The 19442-nt window shown below is 42.6% G+C and overlaps 1 protein-coding gene across 1 annotated transcript in view; it reads right to left on the reverse strand.

Moving 5' to 3' along the window:
* Positions 1–3013: 3013 nt before the first annotated feature.
* Positions 3014–19442, reverse strand: part of XPO4 (exportin 4) — a 249811-nt gene continuing 233382 nt past the window's right edge. Inside the window, exons 21-23 of the mRNA XM_082245244.1 lie at positions 13696–13813; positions 13518–13610; positions 3014–4384 (exon numbers count right to left, since the gene is read on the reverse strand). Coding sequence (XP_082101370.1) covers positions 4187–4384; positions 13518–13610; positions 13696–13813 — 409 coding nt within the window. The 3' untranslated portion in view covers positions 3014–4186. The remainder of the gene's footprint in view (positions 4385–13517; positions 13611–13695; positions 13814–19442) is intronic.

The following is a 19442-nucleotide window of genomic DNA, read 5'->3' on the forward strand; positions in this document are numbered from 1 at the left end:
GTAGAGAAAGCAGCATGGTTTGCTTGACACTTATTAGGCCATCAAAAATGAGTAGCTGCTTTGTTTTTAGGTGCCTATTCCCGCAATGTAAAGGTTTGTGACTATGGTCAGCCATACATGGAGCAAATTTCTTTCTTGCAAGTGCGGGTTCCAGGAAAGAAATTTGCTTTAATTCCCTATCAACACAGACAGTGTTGATGCGGGAATCCCTCCTGCTGGGCCATAGTCTTCTCACAGGGTTTAAAGCCACCCCCCCCCCCCCCTCCGGAAGAAGACTGTTTATTGCTAGCAGCTATAGCAGCCGATTGCAACAATCACAAGAGAACAGGGCAGACTGGTTGTCTCAAAGTCGATCGATCAACTTGGTAAATTCAGCTTGCCCATTAACGGTCTAATCTTGGCCGGTTCCTGCTTAACCCTCCTCTTGTGTTAGGGTCAAAACTGACCCGTTTTCAGGTTTTGAATGTCTATAAGTATCACATAAATTTGTTTATTGCATCAAGATTTTTTTACTTTGTCAGGAACCTCTATTTAAACAATGTAATAGAAAAATAATCCTTTTCACTAAATTATAAAATACTGTGGTGAAAATTAAGACGTTCATGGTGTTAGGGTCAATTCTGACCCAGTTATAATATAGGATTTTAGGACACTAATAAGTGGCAAAACTGAAATCATAAACACTCTCTCTGCTTAGTAACACTGACAGCCAATCCCCTCTCAACCCTGTGAGCTGTAGTTAGGGAGGGGCCTATCTCTTTTCCTGCTTGTCTGCTTCTCTAAATAAAGTGAAGAAACATAGGACAAATTCATTTCAGAGTTGCTGACTTTATTTTACCATTTTTTAAATTTGACAATGAGAGGTATGTTATCAAAAGAAAGGTCTAGGGGTCACACCAAAAATATTAAAACCAATCTTTTCAAGGATAAAGAAGCCTAACAAGGTAACCAAGAGGTAAGAAACAAATTTGATGATAAATAATAATTCAGAGGGTATTTTATGGCTGATTTAAAACACGGGTCAAAACTGACCCTAACATCATGGATAGTAACGGAATTCTAACATAAGAGGAGGGTTAATCAGCTGAGATTCTAAACGTGTATGGCTGGCCTAAGTAGCAAAGAAAAGGATGTCAGCACTGAGCATACACTTTGAAAACATAAAACAGGGAAAGCTCTAATTTTTCTGACCAGGTGGGTCCCCTGGTGGTTGCCACCTTGTCTATGAGTACCATATGCTCTGTGGCTTATTCACCATCAGGCCTTGCTTGGTATGCAAGTACAGTAAACCCTAGTGGATCCCGATTCCCTGCCAGAGCAGCTTTGTTAGCTCACATACCTACCCACTGCTCTGCCAAGATCTTCACTATGTTGTCTGCTTGTTATAGTCAAGTAGAGTTGGGGGACCTTACAGTGGACTGTCCCTGGCTGGGTTGATGCCATCATTGCAAACCCTATAAATGTGGAGGCTGGCACCATCTTCTGCTATATCCCAATCCACATTTTTAGGCTAACTGCATGAGAATAATAAAGACTACTTCTATGTTGTAATTGAAAGATGAATAATGAACACTGCCAGCCAGTGTTTGGCTGAACTCGAACAGATTAAAAAAAAAAAAAAAAAAAGTTGCATACAAATGTTGACAGGATTGCCAAATATTTGAGAAATTAAAATTCACGGAGGTCCCATCAGAAATGTTTCTTCCAGCGGTGTTCCGAATCGCATGTTTGTGACACATCCTTCATGTCACAGCCCCCCTGCTTATAGCTCAATCCTATTCTTACATCAGTGTCCTCAGTCCTCCCTGCATATTACAATACCCCCTTTACCTCACAGTCACCCACTTCACATCACAGTTCCCCCCCCCCCTTCACAGTATTGTTCTCAGTCACCTTCACATTATCCACCCATCCCCTTCACAGTAGTCTTCTGAATACCCCACCCCCTCTGCCACACAGTAGTGTCCTCCTCTGCCACCCATAATCGTGTTCTTCCTTGCCACTCTTCTCCTTCCCTTCCCATCAGTGTCCTCCTCTGCCCTCCCTCTCCCACACCCTCACAGTAGTGTCCTCCTTTGCCCCCCCCCCACCCTATCCTTCACAGCCAGGTCCTAGCGCCTTTACTCTCTTACCTCACAAGGTTACATTGATTGAGGGTGGGAGGCACAGCAATACTGGACAGAGGGTGGGAGCTAGCTGCTGGAGCTAACTTTTTATATTAACAAGCTGGTCACTGGTTGCTAGGACTGCCCTGCTCCTAGCAACCAATCACCTGCTGGTTAAACTTACAAGTTAACTTGGACAGTTGCCGCTCCTGTCCCTCCATTCAGTGCTGCTGTGCCTCCCGCCTTTCACTTTGCTGTAAAAATGACAGTGGCAGAGGCTGGGAGAAAGAGCTGGCTACTAAGTGGCAACCACGGCAGTCCGGTTGGGACAGTAATTCAGTCTGGAACCGAACCATGGTCTGTCATTTAGTGATACCTGATTTAGGCCATCAGGCTTGTATAACTGCACGATCTTTGAGTCCAATGGCAAAGCCCCACTAGCAACCAGATGTTCCTTTAACCAGGATAGAATTCTCTTCACCATCTGTTTAACCTTTATAGATAGCAGTACTTCTTTGAAGAAGGCTGTCTACATGTACTAATAGGAGGTAGTGAAAAATCATTGGTACGGGCCAGGCCCCCAGGGCAAACTTTTGGTTCATATAGAGGACAAATAAATAGTCATATAGGCTGACTGTTTATGATCACTCTCAACATGGTAATAAATGGCCTAAACAATGCTTTAGGTGAGATTGAAGCCATTTATTGATACTGTAAGGGTATAAACTTTAAATGTGAACAACTGGTCTCTTTCCCTCCTCTCATTGACAAAGAAGTGGTTTGAACTTGTATGCCTTCCTCATTAGGCAAGTTACAAGATTATTGCCATTCCCTACCTGTTTGAGGGTTGTATGTAACACCAGATTCTAGAATCTTCTAGGGGTAGAAAAGAAAAACACAACAGAGTCTAAACTGTTTATACTATACATTTTATACAAATTTTTTTTTAAAAAAAGAAAAGAAACAAGAAGACACACAATGGAAACATTTGACCATACGGTTTGCAGAGATTGCATCACCTAATGCCCCAACTTAAAAAATAGCATGTAGAAATCTGCAACTTACACCCCTTTTCATCTGTATTGCTGAAGCTAACAGTCCAACGGAGATTTTCATAAAAATTATATTTAAAAAGAAAACAAAAAACAAAAAGCTGTGCCTGGGTGTGCAAAACATCTCCAACGTACACTTGTATAAAGATCATTCATCCGGAAAAGGTGTGTGGGGTTGTATGTCCTACGCAGGTGCTCAAGGCCATAGTCCAAGACACTGTGGATTGTTAAACTCGCTTTGGGTGGGTTACCAAACCATATACATATTATATTATACACACACACATAGAAATTATCTTTTTTTTTTCTCATTTTGTAAGGCAATGAAATGGTGACAATTTAATTCATACTAGAACAAAAAAAATATATTTTTCTCTCATTCCTCTCTCTTCTTCCTGGACTTTCGGCCAAACATCAGGGTAGGAGGAGGAAAAACACATAAAAACATGCGACTCTTGGTTCATATACACAAAAATATTCCCACAATATTTTTAATATATTTTGTGTTTTCTTTAAAAATGCCATTTGGTGTATCCGTAATTTGGGAATGAGAGCATGGAGAGAGGGGGTAGGGGAATAAAGGAACACTAGGGAAAGAAACTTTGCGTTTAGACACCAATTCAGTTTGTGTCTATTGCACATTCAATCTAACTCTTTTGAACCAAAAAAAAAAAAAAAGTTAAAAAAAAAAAATCATTCATCATCAGGTAATGCACGCTTTCGACCAAAGGTGTTGGGAGAGGAAAGGCACTGCAAAGAATAATTGTGCCCATTATTTGTTTGCAGGCATATGGAAATTCCTTTTAGAAAAATAAGTCTACCCATTCATCCGTTTATGCACAACTCTGTGCTGCGTGTATAGTCATATAGCTGATGCATCTTTAGGCCCCCCGTATATAACTTAAATAATGTTTTTAAAACCACCCAGAGATGCATATGAAGGCCTGGGGACAGGTCAGGAGGGAGTCAGACTGCCATCAGCAGGTGCAGGTTCAGTGCATTTGTAAAGAGCAATTTGAGTTCCACTTCTCATTTCACACAGAGAAGCCCTCCCACGTTGGCCATGAACTCTTCCAGGCTTTTCAGGAAGGACATCTTCTGTTTGCGGTCCAAAGTGGGAGGAGTGCTACTTGCCGTAAGCTTGTTAAAGGCATCAGCTAAACGCTGGTAGATGACAGGATCCTGTTGACTAGATAATAGTGTTTCGACTAACTCAGCATACTCTGCCTACAGGGAAATAAAAAACATGAATGAGAAGATCAAATTCCATATATCTGACATGCACAACAGATGAAAAATGTGTCCAACTTTCTGCACCTTTGTAGAACTTTAAATTTAAGCACTCCAAGAAGGGCTAAAGATGAATAGTGGTGAAGGTGTAGGTAAATGTGTATTTCCAGCCAAAACCTTTTCTAATTTTGGAAGGAATGGGGAAGGGTTAGAACCCCTGGTGCATTTTCACTCCCTTCCTGCCCAGGCCAATTTTCAGCTTTCAGTGCCGTCACACTTTGAATGGTCATGCAACCCTGTACCCAGATAAAATTTGTATCATTTTTTTTTTTTTTTTTTTTAAGACCGAGCTTTCTTTTGGTAGTATTTATTCACCTTTGGCTTTTTTTATTTTTTTGCTTAACAAAAACGAAAAAAAGACCGAAAACTATGGGAGTGGGGAAATGTTATTTATGACTTACCGTAAAATCCATTTCTCTGATGTTCATTGACGGACACAGCTCTTTATCTTCTTGACCATTGGGTTATACTGCCCCATACATGAGTAGGCCACTAGGCAGGAAAAAGCTTGACTACACCTATGGGGCAGTCCCAAGGGGTATACACCCACTCTCAGCTATATGCACTCAGTTTTGTTACAAGCAGTGTCAGAAGAAACCAACTCCGCAGAAGGGTGGATGCTGGGTCCGTCAATGAACATCAGAGAAAAGGATTCTATGGTAAGACAAAAATACCTTTTTTGCTTTCGTTCATTGACGGGGACAGCTCCTTATCTTTTTGACCATTGGGGCATCCCAAACATGAGGGGTGGGAAGAGCAAGAAAAAATTACCAAGGCTAAACCGTAGTCAACCTGGCAACACGGAGCTTGACCATAAACAACTGGAGTTCACCTGAAAAAACCAATACACCCTCAAAGAGGACCGGGTCCTCTAAACAGCAGTCTGCAAAACCTTGCAGCCAAAAGAAGGATCCACAGATGCAAACAAATACACCTTATACATTTTTTTAAAAATGTGCTGACGACCAGCTGGCCGCCTTGCAAACCTGCATCACTGACGCCTGATGACGGAAGGCCCAGGAAGCACTAAGCACCCGAGAAGATTGCGCAGTAACGGGGAGAGGAGGAACCTTTGCCCCTAATTGAATAGGCCTGAATCACTGTCTGTCCTAACCATCTGGAAATGGTCGCAGCAGAAGGGACAACTCTTTCCAATGTCCGTCTGAGTACAAATAGTGAGTCTGACTTCCTAAAAGACTCCGCAGCTGCCAGGTACACTCTAAGTGCCCGAACCACATCCAGGAAATGCAAGGCAATTTCCTTAGGATGTTCAGATCTGGGACACAGGGAAGGCAACACAATGTCTTAATTCAAATGAAAACCAGAGAAGACCTCTGGAAGGAACGACGGACCAGGGTGAAGAACCACCTTATCTCTGTGAACCAGGTAAGGTGAATGACAAGACAATGCCGCCAGCTCCGACACCCTGCACGCAGAAATAATAGCCACCCAAAAGGCCACCTTCTGGGACAATGTAAGCAGGGGAACCTCCCGAATATTTTCGAAGGAAGGTTTCTGGAGAACTGACAGCACCAAATTGAGGTACCATGGCGGCAAAGCTGACCGCACTGGAGGAGCAAAGTGTCGAAATCCCTGGAAAAAAGTACACTCCAAGGAATGTGTGGCCAATGGGCGTTGAAAGAAACAACCGCCAAGGCCGAAACCTGGCCCTTGATGGTACTCAAGACCAGGCGCTGCTCAATCCCCCATTGGAGAAAAGCCAAAATCTGAGCCACTGAAAAGGAGCGAGGGTGAACCCCAAGAGACTCCCACCATGCAATGTATATCTTCCAAGTTCGGTGGTAGATCTTCCTAGAGGTAGATTTTCTAGCCTTTAACAGCGTAAGATTTACCGATTCAGGCAAGCTTCCATCCTTCAGCACCTGGTTTTCAATAGCCAAACTGTTAAAGTCAGCGACTGTAGACCAGGATGGCAGATTGGTCCTTGGGACAGCAGATCTTCCCTGAGAGGAAGTCTACAAGAAACATCGGGAACCAGCTGTACCAGATCGGCGAGGTCAGTCTGAAGCCACTAGAATGACCGGAATCCCTTCTGCCTCAATCCTGCTCAGGAGTCTTGACAGAAGTTTGGGGGGGGGGGGGGGAGGAGGAGGCGCAAATCAGACTATACTGACCCAGTGGAGCCACTAGTGCATCTGTGGCATCGGCCAGAGACCATGCCACAAACCTCTGTACCTTCTGGTTGAGGGGAAAGGCCAACAGGTCCAACTCAGTAGTACCCCACCAGAGACGCAATTTATGAAATGCCTCCGGATGAAGGGACCATTCCCCCTGGTCCAACGCCTGTTGACTTTCACCCCTCAAATGTATACAGCTGAGAGGGCTGGAATGAAGCATTCTGCCCATCTTAGAATGCTGGCTACTTCCCAAGCCCTTTGGTGATTGACATAGGCCACAGCTGTGGCATTTTCCAATTGAATTCGTACCGGACAACCCGGTAGACAATTTGTCCAATGATACAGACAAGTTCTGATTGATCGGAGTTCCAGTACATTGATTGGCAGATCAATCAATGTCCAGACCCCCTGAGCACAATCTGTGCAGAGAACGCCTCCCCACCCAGACAGGCTGGCATCCATGGTGACCACCGTTTCAGTACAAAGGAAGGAAAGATTTGCCCTGTCAAAGTGCGGGAGAACAAAGCCACCAGCCCAGGGACCCTCTTGTATCCCGCCTCAACAGGATCAGATTGTCTATACCATGGATCCATGTCTCATTTGACAAAAAAATGTTTTTTTTTTTTACAGAGATCTCTTGTGGAATTGTGCAAACAGAACTGCCTCAAAAAGGTAGACACCATCAGACCCAGCACCCACATGCAAGTCCTGAGATATGACCATCTGCTCGAAAACAGCAGCTGAATTGCATCTTGCAGTTTCTGGACTTTTGTCCAGAGCAAGGAACACACTGGCTGAGGCCGAGACCAGAGTCAGACCCAGATAGTCCAACTTGGTGGACGGAACCAGAGCAGGCTTCTGGAGGTTTAGAATCCAACCAAACTCCCTCAGAGTTCGCAGAGTAATCTCGAAGTTGTCCATCAGAGCAGTCAGAGACTTCGCTCACAGAAGAAGATCGTCCAGGTACCCCAGTACCGCGATCCCCCGCTGACGCAACAATGCTAGCACCAGGACCAATACTTTGTGAAGATCCAAAGAGAGGAGGCGAGACCAAGGGTAACGCCACAAACTGACAATGCTTCTTGCCCACGGCAAAGCAGGGGAAGCGCTGGTGACCAGGACATATTGGGATGTGAAGGTAAGCGTCCTTGATGTTGATAGTAGCAAGAAAATCCCCTGATGTAGGGACGCCACTTCCATGCGAATGGACTCCATTCAGAACTTCTGTACCCGCAGAAAGCAGTTTAGCGCCTTGAGGTCCAGGATTGGATGTACCTTGCCTTCCTTCCTGGAAACTGTAAACAGGTTTGAGTAAAACCTCCAAAAAGGTTCAGAAGTCCGAACCGGGACAATCACCCCTTGAAGTAACAAGTCTTGCACCCCAAAGAGACCCCGTAAGCAGTCTGGGGACAAGTGCAGGTTGGAGAGAAAGAACCTTTCCAGAGGATAAGATCGATCTGTAGCTGGACCGAATGACTTCGGGACCCACTTGTCCTGAACCAGGGAGGTCCACAGGTCCGGAAACCATGGAAGACGTGCCCCCCCACCCCAGATATGGGTGAGGACGCACCTTCATGCAGAGGAAATCTTGTCCGCAGGTCTGGAAGAGCCGCTCGTGGCTTGTCAGACCAGGTCCACTTTGAACCGTCGGTGAAGGCCCTGAAGGGCTTTGATCCCTAGTCTAGAGACCCTGAGGGATGGAAAAGCCTCTATGAGCTGAAAAAAAATTGCCCACGTCTACGACGGGCCTCCTTGCCCTTGGTAGCCTGCGGAAGAAGAGTACTCATCCTTCCTGCAAGACCCTTAATGATATCATCCAGGGAAGCTCCAAACAGGCTATTACCCACAATAGGAAGATCAGATAAAGCTTTCCTAGAAGTCTGGAAGACCCACAGTGACCACCAAAATTTTAGAGGGGCTAAGGGGGGGGGGGGGGAAGGAGGGGAACCCGGCAGTCCCACTTTCCCAGGGAGGGGCTTACATCCACCCCAAAAGCCTCCAGGGGTAAAAGCGGGACAGCTACTTAACATACCAGGAAAAGGGTGGGCAACGCTCCTGACAGACCACCGATCCATTGGAATGGGGGACTGTCGGCCAGGAGGAACTCAGACTGGGGGGACCTTCTGAATCTAGATTATCCAGTCCGTCACCCAGTCTGGCAGTTGATTGTAGAGTCACACAGGAACAAGATAGGAAAAAGTTCCATTTAAAAAGGAAAAAAATTGCCAGGACCCGAGATCCCAGCAAGGAACTAGGTCCTTAATCCTGACTAGGCAGAAAAAAAACAGAGTGCCTATAGCAGTCCCCCTGGGACTGCCCCATAGCCGTAGTCAAGCTTTTTCCTGCCTAGTGTCCTACTCCTGTAGGGGGCAGTATAAAATAATGGTCAAGAAGATAAGGAGCTGTGTCCATCAGACGAAAGAGAAAACACATTTTTTCTTTGTTTCGGTTATAAAATTTAGCAAATAAGGAATTTTTCTTCTCCACTGATGTGTGCAGATAAGGGAGCACTGATGGGCACTGATGAGACTACACTGATCATCAGTGCCCTAAATATTGGTGTAAATGTCTGCTGTCGCAGGAAAGCTGGTTATTGGCTTTCCTTTCCTCACAAAGTGACAGCGCTGAGGAAAGGAAATGCCGATAGCTGACATTTGTTTACATGGGACCAGCTGTGAATTTGGACACAGCTGATCACATGGTAAAGAGCCAAGGTCATTGGCTCTTTACCTTGATCGGTGATGCGCTGTATCCGATGGACACTGGTCACCATTGATTATCACCCTGCGTGCCCCTGGGGGCGTGCACAAGCGGTATGACCGGGATGAAGTCATATGACGTCCACAAAGGAGGAGAGTCCCGTCCGGTCTATAGCATATTGACTGCAAGGCGGGACTCTCCTCTTTCCGGGAGGACAGAACAGGTTAAAAGATATTCTCTCCACACATTTACAACTGCACACAGGTGGTTTTTTACCCTAATACATAGAATGCATTAAGATAAAAAAAAAAAAAACCTTTACAAGCATTTTAGGTTTCTCTATTCAAGACTTCCAGTTTTTTTTTTTTCTCTTAAAACACCAAGACAATAAAAGAAACCCCCCACCACCAAAACCACTGCTGGCAGCAATCTCCAGATACCTGTAGGCCATGGGTGTTCTTAGCCTCAGAACGCTCCAGAATGCAATTACTTCCCCTACGTCTTGGTTGAGAGCCTGACACCACCCTGTCCCTAATCATTACTACTGGTCAGTAGAGAATTAGAGGCGAGACCAGATCCTTCACTATGGAAGCTGGGTTGCTATTTAAATAGCAAATGGGAATTAGGACACCCAGGTCAAAAAAAGGGGGGGGGGGGGGAGAGCTGATCCAATCTGCAGGCAGGCATCAGAATAAATGAAATAGGGAGGGGGGGGGATTTTCACTGAGTAACACAGCCTTTCTCATATTTTTTTTTCATCCCAGAGGATCCCCCAATATCATTTTCAGGTCTCGGAAGATGCTTATTGAAACAAACTTATCAAGGGTCAATGGAAAAAATGCCTCCTATAGTGGTGGTCAGAATGTTACCCTAACAAACAGCTAAAAATATCTAAGTGTCATGTTGCTGACTTTGCCAAGTGGCTTTGGCTCCAGAACTATGCAGGCACCATCCAATGGGAGATCAGTCTGCCACAGCTCAAGAAAGCCTTAGCAACCTCTGGAGGAACCCTCACCGAGAACAGCTGGTGCAAGATTTTTTAAACAAATTTTAATTTAAGTTTATCAGGTGGCCAAAAGAAAGTATGACTGGCCACATGTGCCGTAAAACATATCCTATGCTAAATGTTTTATTTTCTCAACAAAAAAAAAGTAGAAAATACTGTCAGTTGGTCCTGTGGTCCAATTGTGGTAACACAGTTCCAAATAGGTGGTGGTGGATGACAGAACCTAATAGCCCCTTCCAGGGCATTATCTGTCCATGTAGACAGGATTGGAAGTTTTATTAAGGTACTGTCGCCACACAGATCATGAAAAGCATACGACTCAAAATGCAATTCTCATATAGAGCGGTTTAAATCAGTGTGCGTGTTTCTATGAAATAGTGCCAGTTGCTCACTAAGAAATACATCAAAGAATTTATACTGCAAAACATATCAAATCATCAGAATCCTCTTCTGTAGTTTGCCAAACACCTCCACCAATTCTCCTGCAGTCAGGCACTCAATAGTATTAGAAACATATTCAAAGTGATTGTAAAGTCTCTGTTTTGTTTTGTAATAAAAATAACAAACAAGTTATACTTACCTCCTCTGTGAAGTGGTTTTGCACAGAGCAGGCTGGACCCTCCTTCTCTGGTCCCTCTTTAGCTCTGCTGGCCCCTTCCTCCTGGTGAGTGCCCCCACAGCAAGCAGCTTGCTATGGGGGCACCCGAGCCAAGTCACAGCTCCGTCTTTGCATTCAGACACGGAGCTGTGACTGGGCCCCGCCCCCTTCTCACCTCAATGGCTGACTGACTTTGATGGTCAGCAGCAGGAGCCAATGGCACTGCTGCTGTGTCTCAGCCAATCAGGAGGGGAGTCCCAGGACGGCTGAGCCATTCGTGGACATCGCTGGACAGAGATGGGCTCAGGTAAGTATTAAGGGTGGGTTCTGCTACACACAGAAGGCTTTTTATCTGGATGCATAGAATGCATTAAGATAAAAAAAAAAACTGACTTTACAACCCCTTTAATATTGCTCCTCTATTAAAAGTAGCGGTTTTAGGCGTACTGTATTATGTTTGCCTACTGTACTTTGTGATAATTTGATGTAGGAATTCTTTGACGTATTGCTTAGAAAGCAACGAGCACTGTTACATTCACACACACATTGACTGCACTAAATGAATAAAGTTCAGCTTAAAAGATGGTGCCAAAATCATTATAGTTTCAAATGATGATAAACTTAGGAGGACTTTCTAAAGTTAGCACATTTTCAAACTTTGCTAAAAAAAAACACACAATTGAGGGAGATCTTTCAGTTGGAGCTCCTCCTTAGGAGGCTTCACCCTTTTAGAAAACTGGATATGATAAAAAGGGCAGCAGGTTATTGGGTTAAATGCTACTAAGCAAATATAGAAACATATCTGTAGCTGGGTTTAGTGGTCTGATTTAGATGATGAACACTATATCACTGCCTGCTCACTTTTCCATCAGCAGAAAGCTATGCAGACTATTCAAGCCGTACGAACACAAGTGGAAAATCTTCTAACTTTAATAAGCCACAAACTCCATGAAGTTTAAAGGGCCAAGGGGCCAAAATAGAAGCTGAAAACATTCATGTAAATTTACAGAAGAAATTTCTTGGTGGGGGCCTTACAACACAGCAAAGAAAAGTAGAAACTGTGGCCGCAGTAATTAAAAGGGAAAACAAAAGAATTGTTAGACTGTGTTATATTGGTTTAACTATTAAACACCAGTGCTGCTAAGCTTGGATTTAGGTTTCTTTTTTTTTTTTTTACCAAAGTGACTTAATACGAAGGCTAAAAATTGCTGTGAAAAGGACTATAGGTAAAATAAAAAATGAGATGTATGATGCATTCTGTCACATTAAAGTGGTTCTAAACTCAGAATGGTATTTCACCTTAAAGCAGAAATGCATTAAAAAACTCCCTACTACTCATCTAGCCACCCATCCCTAAACACATGGTTAACACACCTGACCAAGCCATGGCTCCAGTGTTGTCCCAGCTGCACCCCTCTCACCTCTGGTCTCACATGAGACACTGGGAGCAGCAGGAGCCTATGGACATCAGTCAACTCCTATGAGGAGGGAGCGGTTTACCAGCGCTGTATGCATCTATGGATGCACACAGCCCAGCTTGGCTGCCCCTTTTTAGCATTTGGCTTGCTGGAGGATGGAGGAGTGGACAGCATTGGTGGGGACTGAAAAAGTGGAAGGGACTGCTCTTTGCAATATCATTACACAGAATAAGTATAACATCTTTAAAAAAAGATAATAATAAACTAATATTTACTATCACTTTAACAAAGTAGTTTTTGATTTCCTGTCCCTCTCTGTAACAGTCTGGTAATTATTGATCTCGTCAGTAGCTTCATTAATGTAAAAGATGTAAAAAAAGGCCACACTGTTCAGCTTGGAAAACTACATTACACTGCTGGGGGTGATTCCAAAAAAAACCTTGTTGCTGTAACTGCTTTAAAAAGCGATACCTGAAGAAAAAAAGGGATTGTAAAAGGCAGAAGGTTTTTTTTTTCTTATTGCATTACGATTTAAAAAAAAAAAAAAAAAAAACCTGTGTGCATATGTGTAGCAACCCCCTTCAGCCCATCTTTATCCAGCGATGTTACAAGAGTTTCTTAGCTGCCTGGGACTTCCCTCCTTATTGGCTAGGACAGCAGCATGGTGTGATTGGCTCTCACTGCTGTGAAAGTCAGTCAGCCAATCAGGAGAGAGAGGGGACGGGGCCGGGTTGGGGCTCCGTGTCTGAATGGACACAGGGAGCTGTGACTCGGCTCAGGTGCCTCCATAGCAAGCTGCGCTTGCTGTGGGGGCACTTAACAGTAAGGAGGGGCAAGGAGCACAGAAGAGGGACCCAAGAAGAGGAGGATCTGGGTGCTCTGTGCAAAACCGACTGCACAGAGCAGGTAAGTATATGTTTGGCATTTAAAAAAATGAGACTTTACAATCACTTTAAGCTTTCATGTAAAGTCAAAATATGTTAACACCCTGACACTAGGACCATATCAAAATGACTCCATGCTCTCCTAAAGTTTATGAGGGTTTCTTCCAGGTATTTCAGTCTGGCACACCAAATTAAAACTAAAGCCATATTTCAAAATACAAGGCCACTCAGATACAAAGGTGTAAATATGATTTCATGAAACAGGTTGAGAACTGTTGTGTTATATTCCATAGAAAAAGTATCAAATGATGTGCAGACATACATACCTGGTTCAAGCAGACCAATGTGTAAAACGCTTCACCTGCTGCTGTAGTCATTTCTGTATTGTGTTTTTGCAGAACAAGCATGTCAAAGACCAGCTGAAATAAGAGGGAATGGGTAAGGATTTGCTTCTTTTTCTGCCCCCCCCCCCCCCCCCATTACAAACAAATCTTAAGCACTCACCTTGAGAAAGTGCCGTGTTGCTGCCAGCAGTGGAGAATCTGTATCCTGAGCCTTAGCACACTGCTCAGCCAATGGGGTTAATGCTTCCAGACAAAGTTGGGACACTTCTGAACTCATCCTGATTTGCTTAGAGTTAAGTATTTTCTTAATGGAAAAAAAGACAGCTAGTGCAACTAAATAGACTGGGAGCAGAGTACTAGGCACCAATTCTACCAACAGAAAAACTCCAATAAACACAGAATCAATTAGAAAAAAATGGGTAATAAAAACAGAAAACTATTAACAAGCAATCTGCAACACAGACCAGATTAATAATGTCTCCAAACAGCCAAGACACTATTTATTAAAATTACAATTTAAAGTAAAATACCCCAAGGTTTAACAATTTATAGGTACCCAAACTACGGAATAAAAAAACACCCTGTTATGATATCAACTCAGATCTTTTATTTTAATTCCCCATAATACTGAGAGTATTGTTAAGTGGCACAGTGCAAACTAAAAGCTTTATGTTAAAATACAAAACAGATCTATGCAATATGCATACAAGCAATTATTAGGACTCCTCTAAAAAAAAAAAAAATAATAAATTCCTTTAGGTGCAACAACTTCACTCACGTGTAAAACTATACAACAATAAAAATACACACTCACACCGTATATGCATATGTATTGATCAAGAAAACAGCTAAACGCCAACAGCTCACACCAGACATATTAAAGCAAATGTAAACCCCGACATTTACCTTCTCTTATTTGCGCCCTCTTGGTCTGTTAAATAGATCATATCTTTTTAATAAGTGAAAAATTTGGATTTTTGTACTCGCCTTAAAATCTTTTTCTTGGAGTCTATTGAGGGGATGCAAAGTCTTTAACTACCTGGTTATACTGACACCTACAGGAAGGGCACTCTTACAGTGACCATCTGGGACAATAAAATTGAATCTGTCTTTCTCAAAGAAACTGTTCCCAAGAGATACTCTCACAGCTCGAACCACATCCAGATAATGGAAGAAAATGTCCCTTTGGTGAACTAGAGCCTGACAGATGAAAGAAAAAAACAACAACAACATTTTTTTTATTTAATAATATTTTATAATTTTTTATATATTTATATTTGTACATTCTGATGCTTTTATAGATATATTAAAATATCTTGTTGTTTTTTTCTCTTAGGTCCATGTATAAGTAAATTATAGGGACCACAAGTATACTTGCAATATACTGATTTTTGTCTTTTTATTATGTGATTTTTATTCTATTTAATGGTTTTAATGCCAATCAAATCCTTGTTAATGGCGGTTTCACGATCATTCATATAATTAATTTTTTTTTTTTTTTTTTTTTATGTATTTTATTTCACGTATTGTTGTTTCCATATAACTCTAGGGGTCCTCAGTGAGCCTAGGTTAGCCTGGGTTCTCCTAGTTTTATCTTATCCTATTTTTATTATTCAATTATTTTCTTTACTAAGCATGAGATTGATGATCAATTGTTTTTTTATTTTTATTTTTCACATATTTCATTGATTGAACAGACTCCACATATGTGCCGCTAATGTTTTATATTAATGTAGTGATTAATTGCAGTTTTATATAGTATTGCCTGTCTATATGTCGTTTTAAATCACTAGCAGGTTCCCTTTCTCCTGGGCTGTGTCCAATTATCCTTTATTGTGCACCATATATATTCCCTGGAATAAACACGGCTTCACAGCACCTGAAGAAAGAGCGCGCAGGGCCGTACGTGACCCAGCGCATGCTCAGAAACGCGTCGTGCATATTCCACACACCATACATTCCCTGGTGACGAGGCCGCGTTCCAGCTTCCACCGCACATCGCAGCCGATGCCTTAGACGCTGACCGCCGACTGCTGGAGGAGGTAGCCGGCTTCCTTTTCTCCTCTGATCAGCGATCAAGCTTCTGAATTGCTGCACACGAGTGGATGGCACCTCCCAGAGGAATTCCTGATGTCCATGACTTGACACAGCTCGATGACTTTGGTTTCTAGTGAGTTTATATCACCTATGCCTTGTTATTAATAAAGACTGTCTGCACTTAGAGCGCTCTCTCTCTCTTTCTTTTGACAGATGAAAGAATGATGTTCTGGTTGAAAAGAAAAGCAAGATGAAAGATCTGGGACCCAACACTACCTTGTTCCCTATGCCAAACTAGAGACGGCTTCATGCAGGATAAAGCCGGCAGTTCAGACACTTGCCTTGCAAAGGTGATAGGCTACAAGGAATACCACCTTGTGGGTGGAGAATAGAGAGAAATATCTCTAATTGGTTCCAACGGCAGTTTATAAAGCTCTGAGAGAACCAGATTTAGATTCCACAGAGCTAAAGGGGAAGAAACATAAGAGACACCCTGTACCCCCTTAATCAAGGGATGAAAGGCCACAATCTTTGAAACAAGACAGAAAAAATAGAAACCTGGCTTTTAATAGTGCTGAGAACTAAATGCTGGTCCAGACTCAGCTGCAGGAAGAAGACTCATCCCACAAAGAAATCCCTAGTGTAGAAGCCTGAAACCCACCCCAAGTATGTCTTCTGCATTCAATGATACACTCTGTTGAAAGTAGCGTTTATAATGGCTGGCATAGTTGGAATCAATGATGAACAGATATTAAAAACGCAAAAAACTGTGTCCATACAGACTAAAACATATAAAAACACATATGAAAGTCCAGAAATGTCGGCAAGACATCAGCACCAAATATGCCACACTGATTTGGTGCTAACGACTTGCCGCTGAGCGATTCCGGGTTGCCAGCGGCTCCTCTATGTGAGTTCATTTGATTTTACTTTGAATTTTATGCGGTTTTATGTACTTGGAATATTAACCACTTGCCGACCGCTCACTGAGCTGGTACTGCGGCAAAGTGGCTCGTTATCGTCCAGTGACGTAGACCTACGTCGCTGGACTCCTCCCCTTGTGGGCGGCGCGCGCGTGCCGCCGGAGGCTCGCTCCCGCTGTATTCAGTCACAGCGGGAGTCGGGCAGGGGAGGAGCGGCGGAGATCACCGCCGCTCTTCCCCGATCGTCGGGAATCGAGTGTGGAGATCTGCCTGCTTGTGTAAACAAAGCGGGCGGATCTTCTAAGTGACAGGCAGGGACAGATTGCAGGATTCAGCATAGCTGAACCTGCGATCTGTGCCTGTGTCACACAGTCCCCTCCCCCCACACAGGTCAGTAAGCACCAGGCATACATTATCTCCTTGATCACCAATAAAAGTTAACCCCTTCCCTGCCAGTGTCATTTTTACAGTAACAGTGCATATTTATAGCACTGATTACTGTAGTAATGTCACTGGTACCCCCAAAAGTGTCAAAAATGTCAGTCAAGGGTCCGATCTGTCCACCGCAATGTCGCAGTCCCGCAAAAAAAAAAAAAAACCCAGATCGCCGCCATTACTGGTCAAAAAAAGCAAACAATAAAAATGACATAAATTTCCCGTAGTTAGTAGCTGCGATAACTTTTGCGCAAACCAATCAAAATACACTTATTGCGATTTTTTTTTACCAAAAATATGTAGCAGAAAACAAATTGGCATAAAATGTTAAAAAATTTTGATTTTTACATTTTTTTTTTGGGGGGGGGGGGGGGGGGGGGATTTCATATAAAAAAAATTTGAAAAATGTTATTTTTTCAAAATGGTCACTCTTTTTTTGTATATAGCGCAAAAAGTAAAAATCGCACAGGTGATCAAATACCACCAAAAGAAAGCTCTGTTTGTGGGGGAAAAAAGGACATAAATTTAATTTGGGTATAGCATCGCACGACCGTGCAACTGTCCGTTAAATTAACGCAGTGCCGAATCGCAAAATATGGCCTGGTCAGTTCAAAATTGTCGCATTTTTTTTATTAATATCTCAAAAAATGAAAAGCGCAGAGGTGATCAAATACCACCAAAAGAAAGCTCTATTTGTGGGGAAAAAAGGACGTAAATTTCGTTTGGGTACGGCGTTGCATGACCGCGCAATTGTCAGTTAAAGTCGCACAGTGCCGAATCGCAAAAAGTGGCTTGGATGTACAGCAGGAAAATCCTCCGGTGGTAAAGTGGTTAAACCTACTACATTATTGAAAATCTACCTGGGCTCCTGGTGAGCTTTATTTATCCTCAGTCGGATCTCGCCTAGAGATGCCATGGGAAGTATATCACTGCACTGTACCCCATGAGATCTACATATAAGCTTAAAAGGCACACATGCTGTTGTAATGGCAGTCTTTTGCTCTTGTGAGTTTTTAATTCGCTCGATGGTGGTGGCACTAGAACACAGTTTAAGAAACCTCTTCACGATCAGTGGAGTTGCTGCATTAAATCTATCTTTTGCACTTTAAAGTATATGTCCTTGGACGATGGACTATTTAAATATACTGACATTTCTAGACTTTTGTATGTATTTGATATGTTTTAGACTGTACGGACAGAATTTTTGGAGTTTTTAATGTCTTATCACATTAGTTTCACTGCAATAAGTTTATCAATTAGTATTTGTCACATTCCTTCTGGCCCTACACAAATGTTAAATATTGTTTATTGAGGTTTTGTTATACTACCTTTGTTTCAGCACAGCCCTCTACCAGAAATTGTAGAGCACTTTATGCTTCCCTCTGCTGACCAGCTTTACGGAGTTGCTGATTTCATTTTCCAGCAGGACTTGGCATCTGCCCACACTGCCAGAAGTACCAATACCTGGTTTAATGATCATGGTATCTTCACTGTGCTTGATTGGCCAGCAAACTCGCCTGACCTAATCCCCATAAAGAATCTGTGGGGTATTGTCAAGAGGAAGATAAAACACACCAGACCCAACAATGCAGAGAAGCTGAAAGCCTCTATCAAGGAAACCTGGGCTTCCATAACACCTCAGCAATGCCACAGGCTGATTCCCCTCTATGCCACACCACACTGATGCAGTAATTCATGCAAAAGGAGCCCCGGCCAAGTATTGAGTGCATATTATACTGTACATGGACATACTGTAACATTTCTTTATTAAAAATACTTTTTTTTTTTTTTTAAATCGGGTCTAATGTAATATTCTAATTTTCTGAGATACTGAATTTTGGGTTCCCACTAGCTGGAAGCCAAAATCATCAAAATTAAAAGAAAGAAATGCTTGAAATATATCACTCTGTGTATAATGAATATATATAAAATATACGAGTTTCACTTTTTGAATTACTGAAATTAACTTTTTTTATGATATTCTAATTACAGATGCACCTGCATAGCACAACACAGATTTTGTCACAGATGCCCCTTTTTGCAGAACATAGACTTCAACACCCTTGCTGTTAAAGCCAGTGGCTGAAGCAGGATGGTAAATTGTTCCCTGAGACAGAAGATCCTGGCAATCTGGTAGAGCACATGGAGCATCTGCCAGGAGTCCAACACAAATTCCAAAAAAAGTTGGGACAGCGTGTAAGATCTACATAGAAACAGAATGCAATGATTTGCAAATCTCATAAACCAATTTTATTCACAATAGAAAATGTTTAAATTAAAAACATATACCATTTTAAAGAAAAAAAAATAAGGTAATTCTGGAATGTTCGATCCACTAGCAAATAAGGATGGACTTGACAAATTAAAGTTGAACTCCAGCTAACACTTTTAACCACTTAAGCCCCAGGTCTATTTCTGACACTTTTTGTTTACAAGTTAAAATCAGTATTTTTTCCTAGAAAACTACTTAGAACCCACAAACATTATATATATATATATTTTAGCAAAGACT

This window comes from Pelophylax lessonae (assembly GCF_965119305.1).
Source record: "Pelophylax lessonae genome assembly, chromosome: 2".
NCBI lineage: Eukaryota > Metazoa > Chordata > Amphibia > Anura > Ranidae > Pelophylax > Pelophylax lessonae.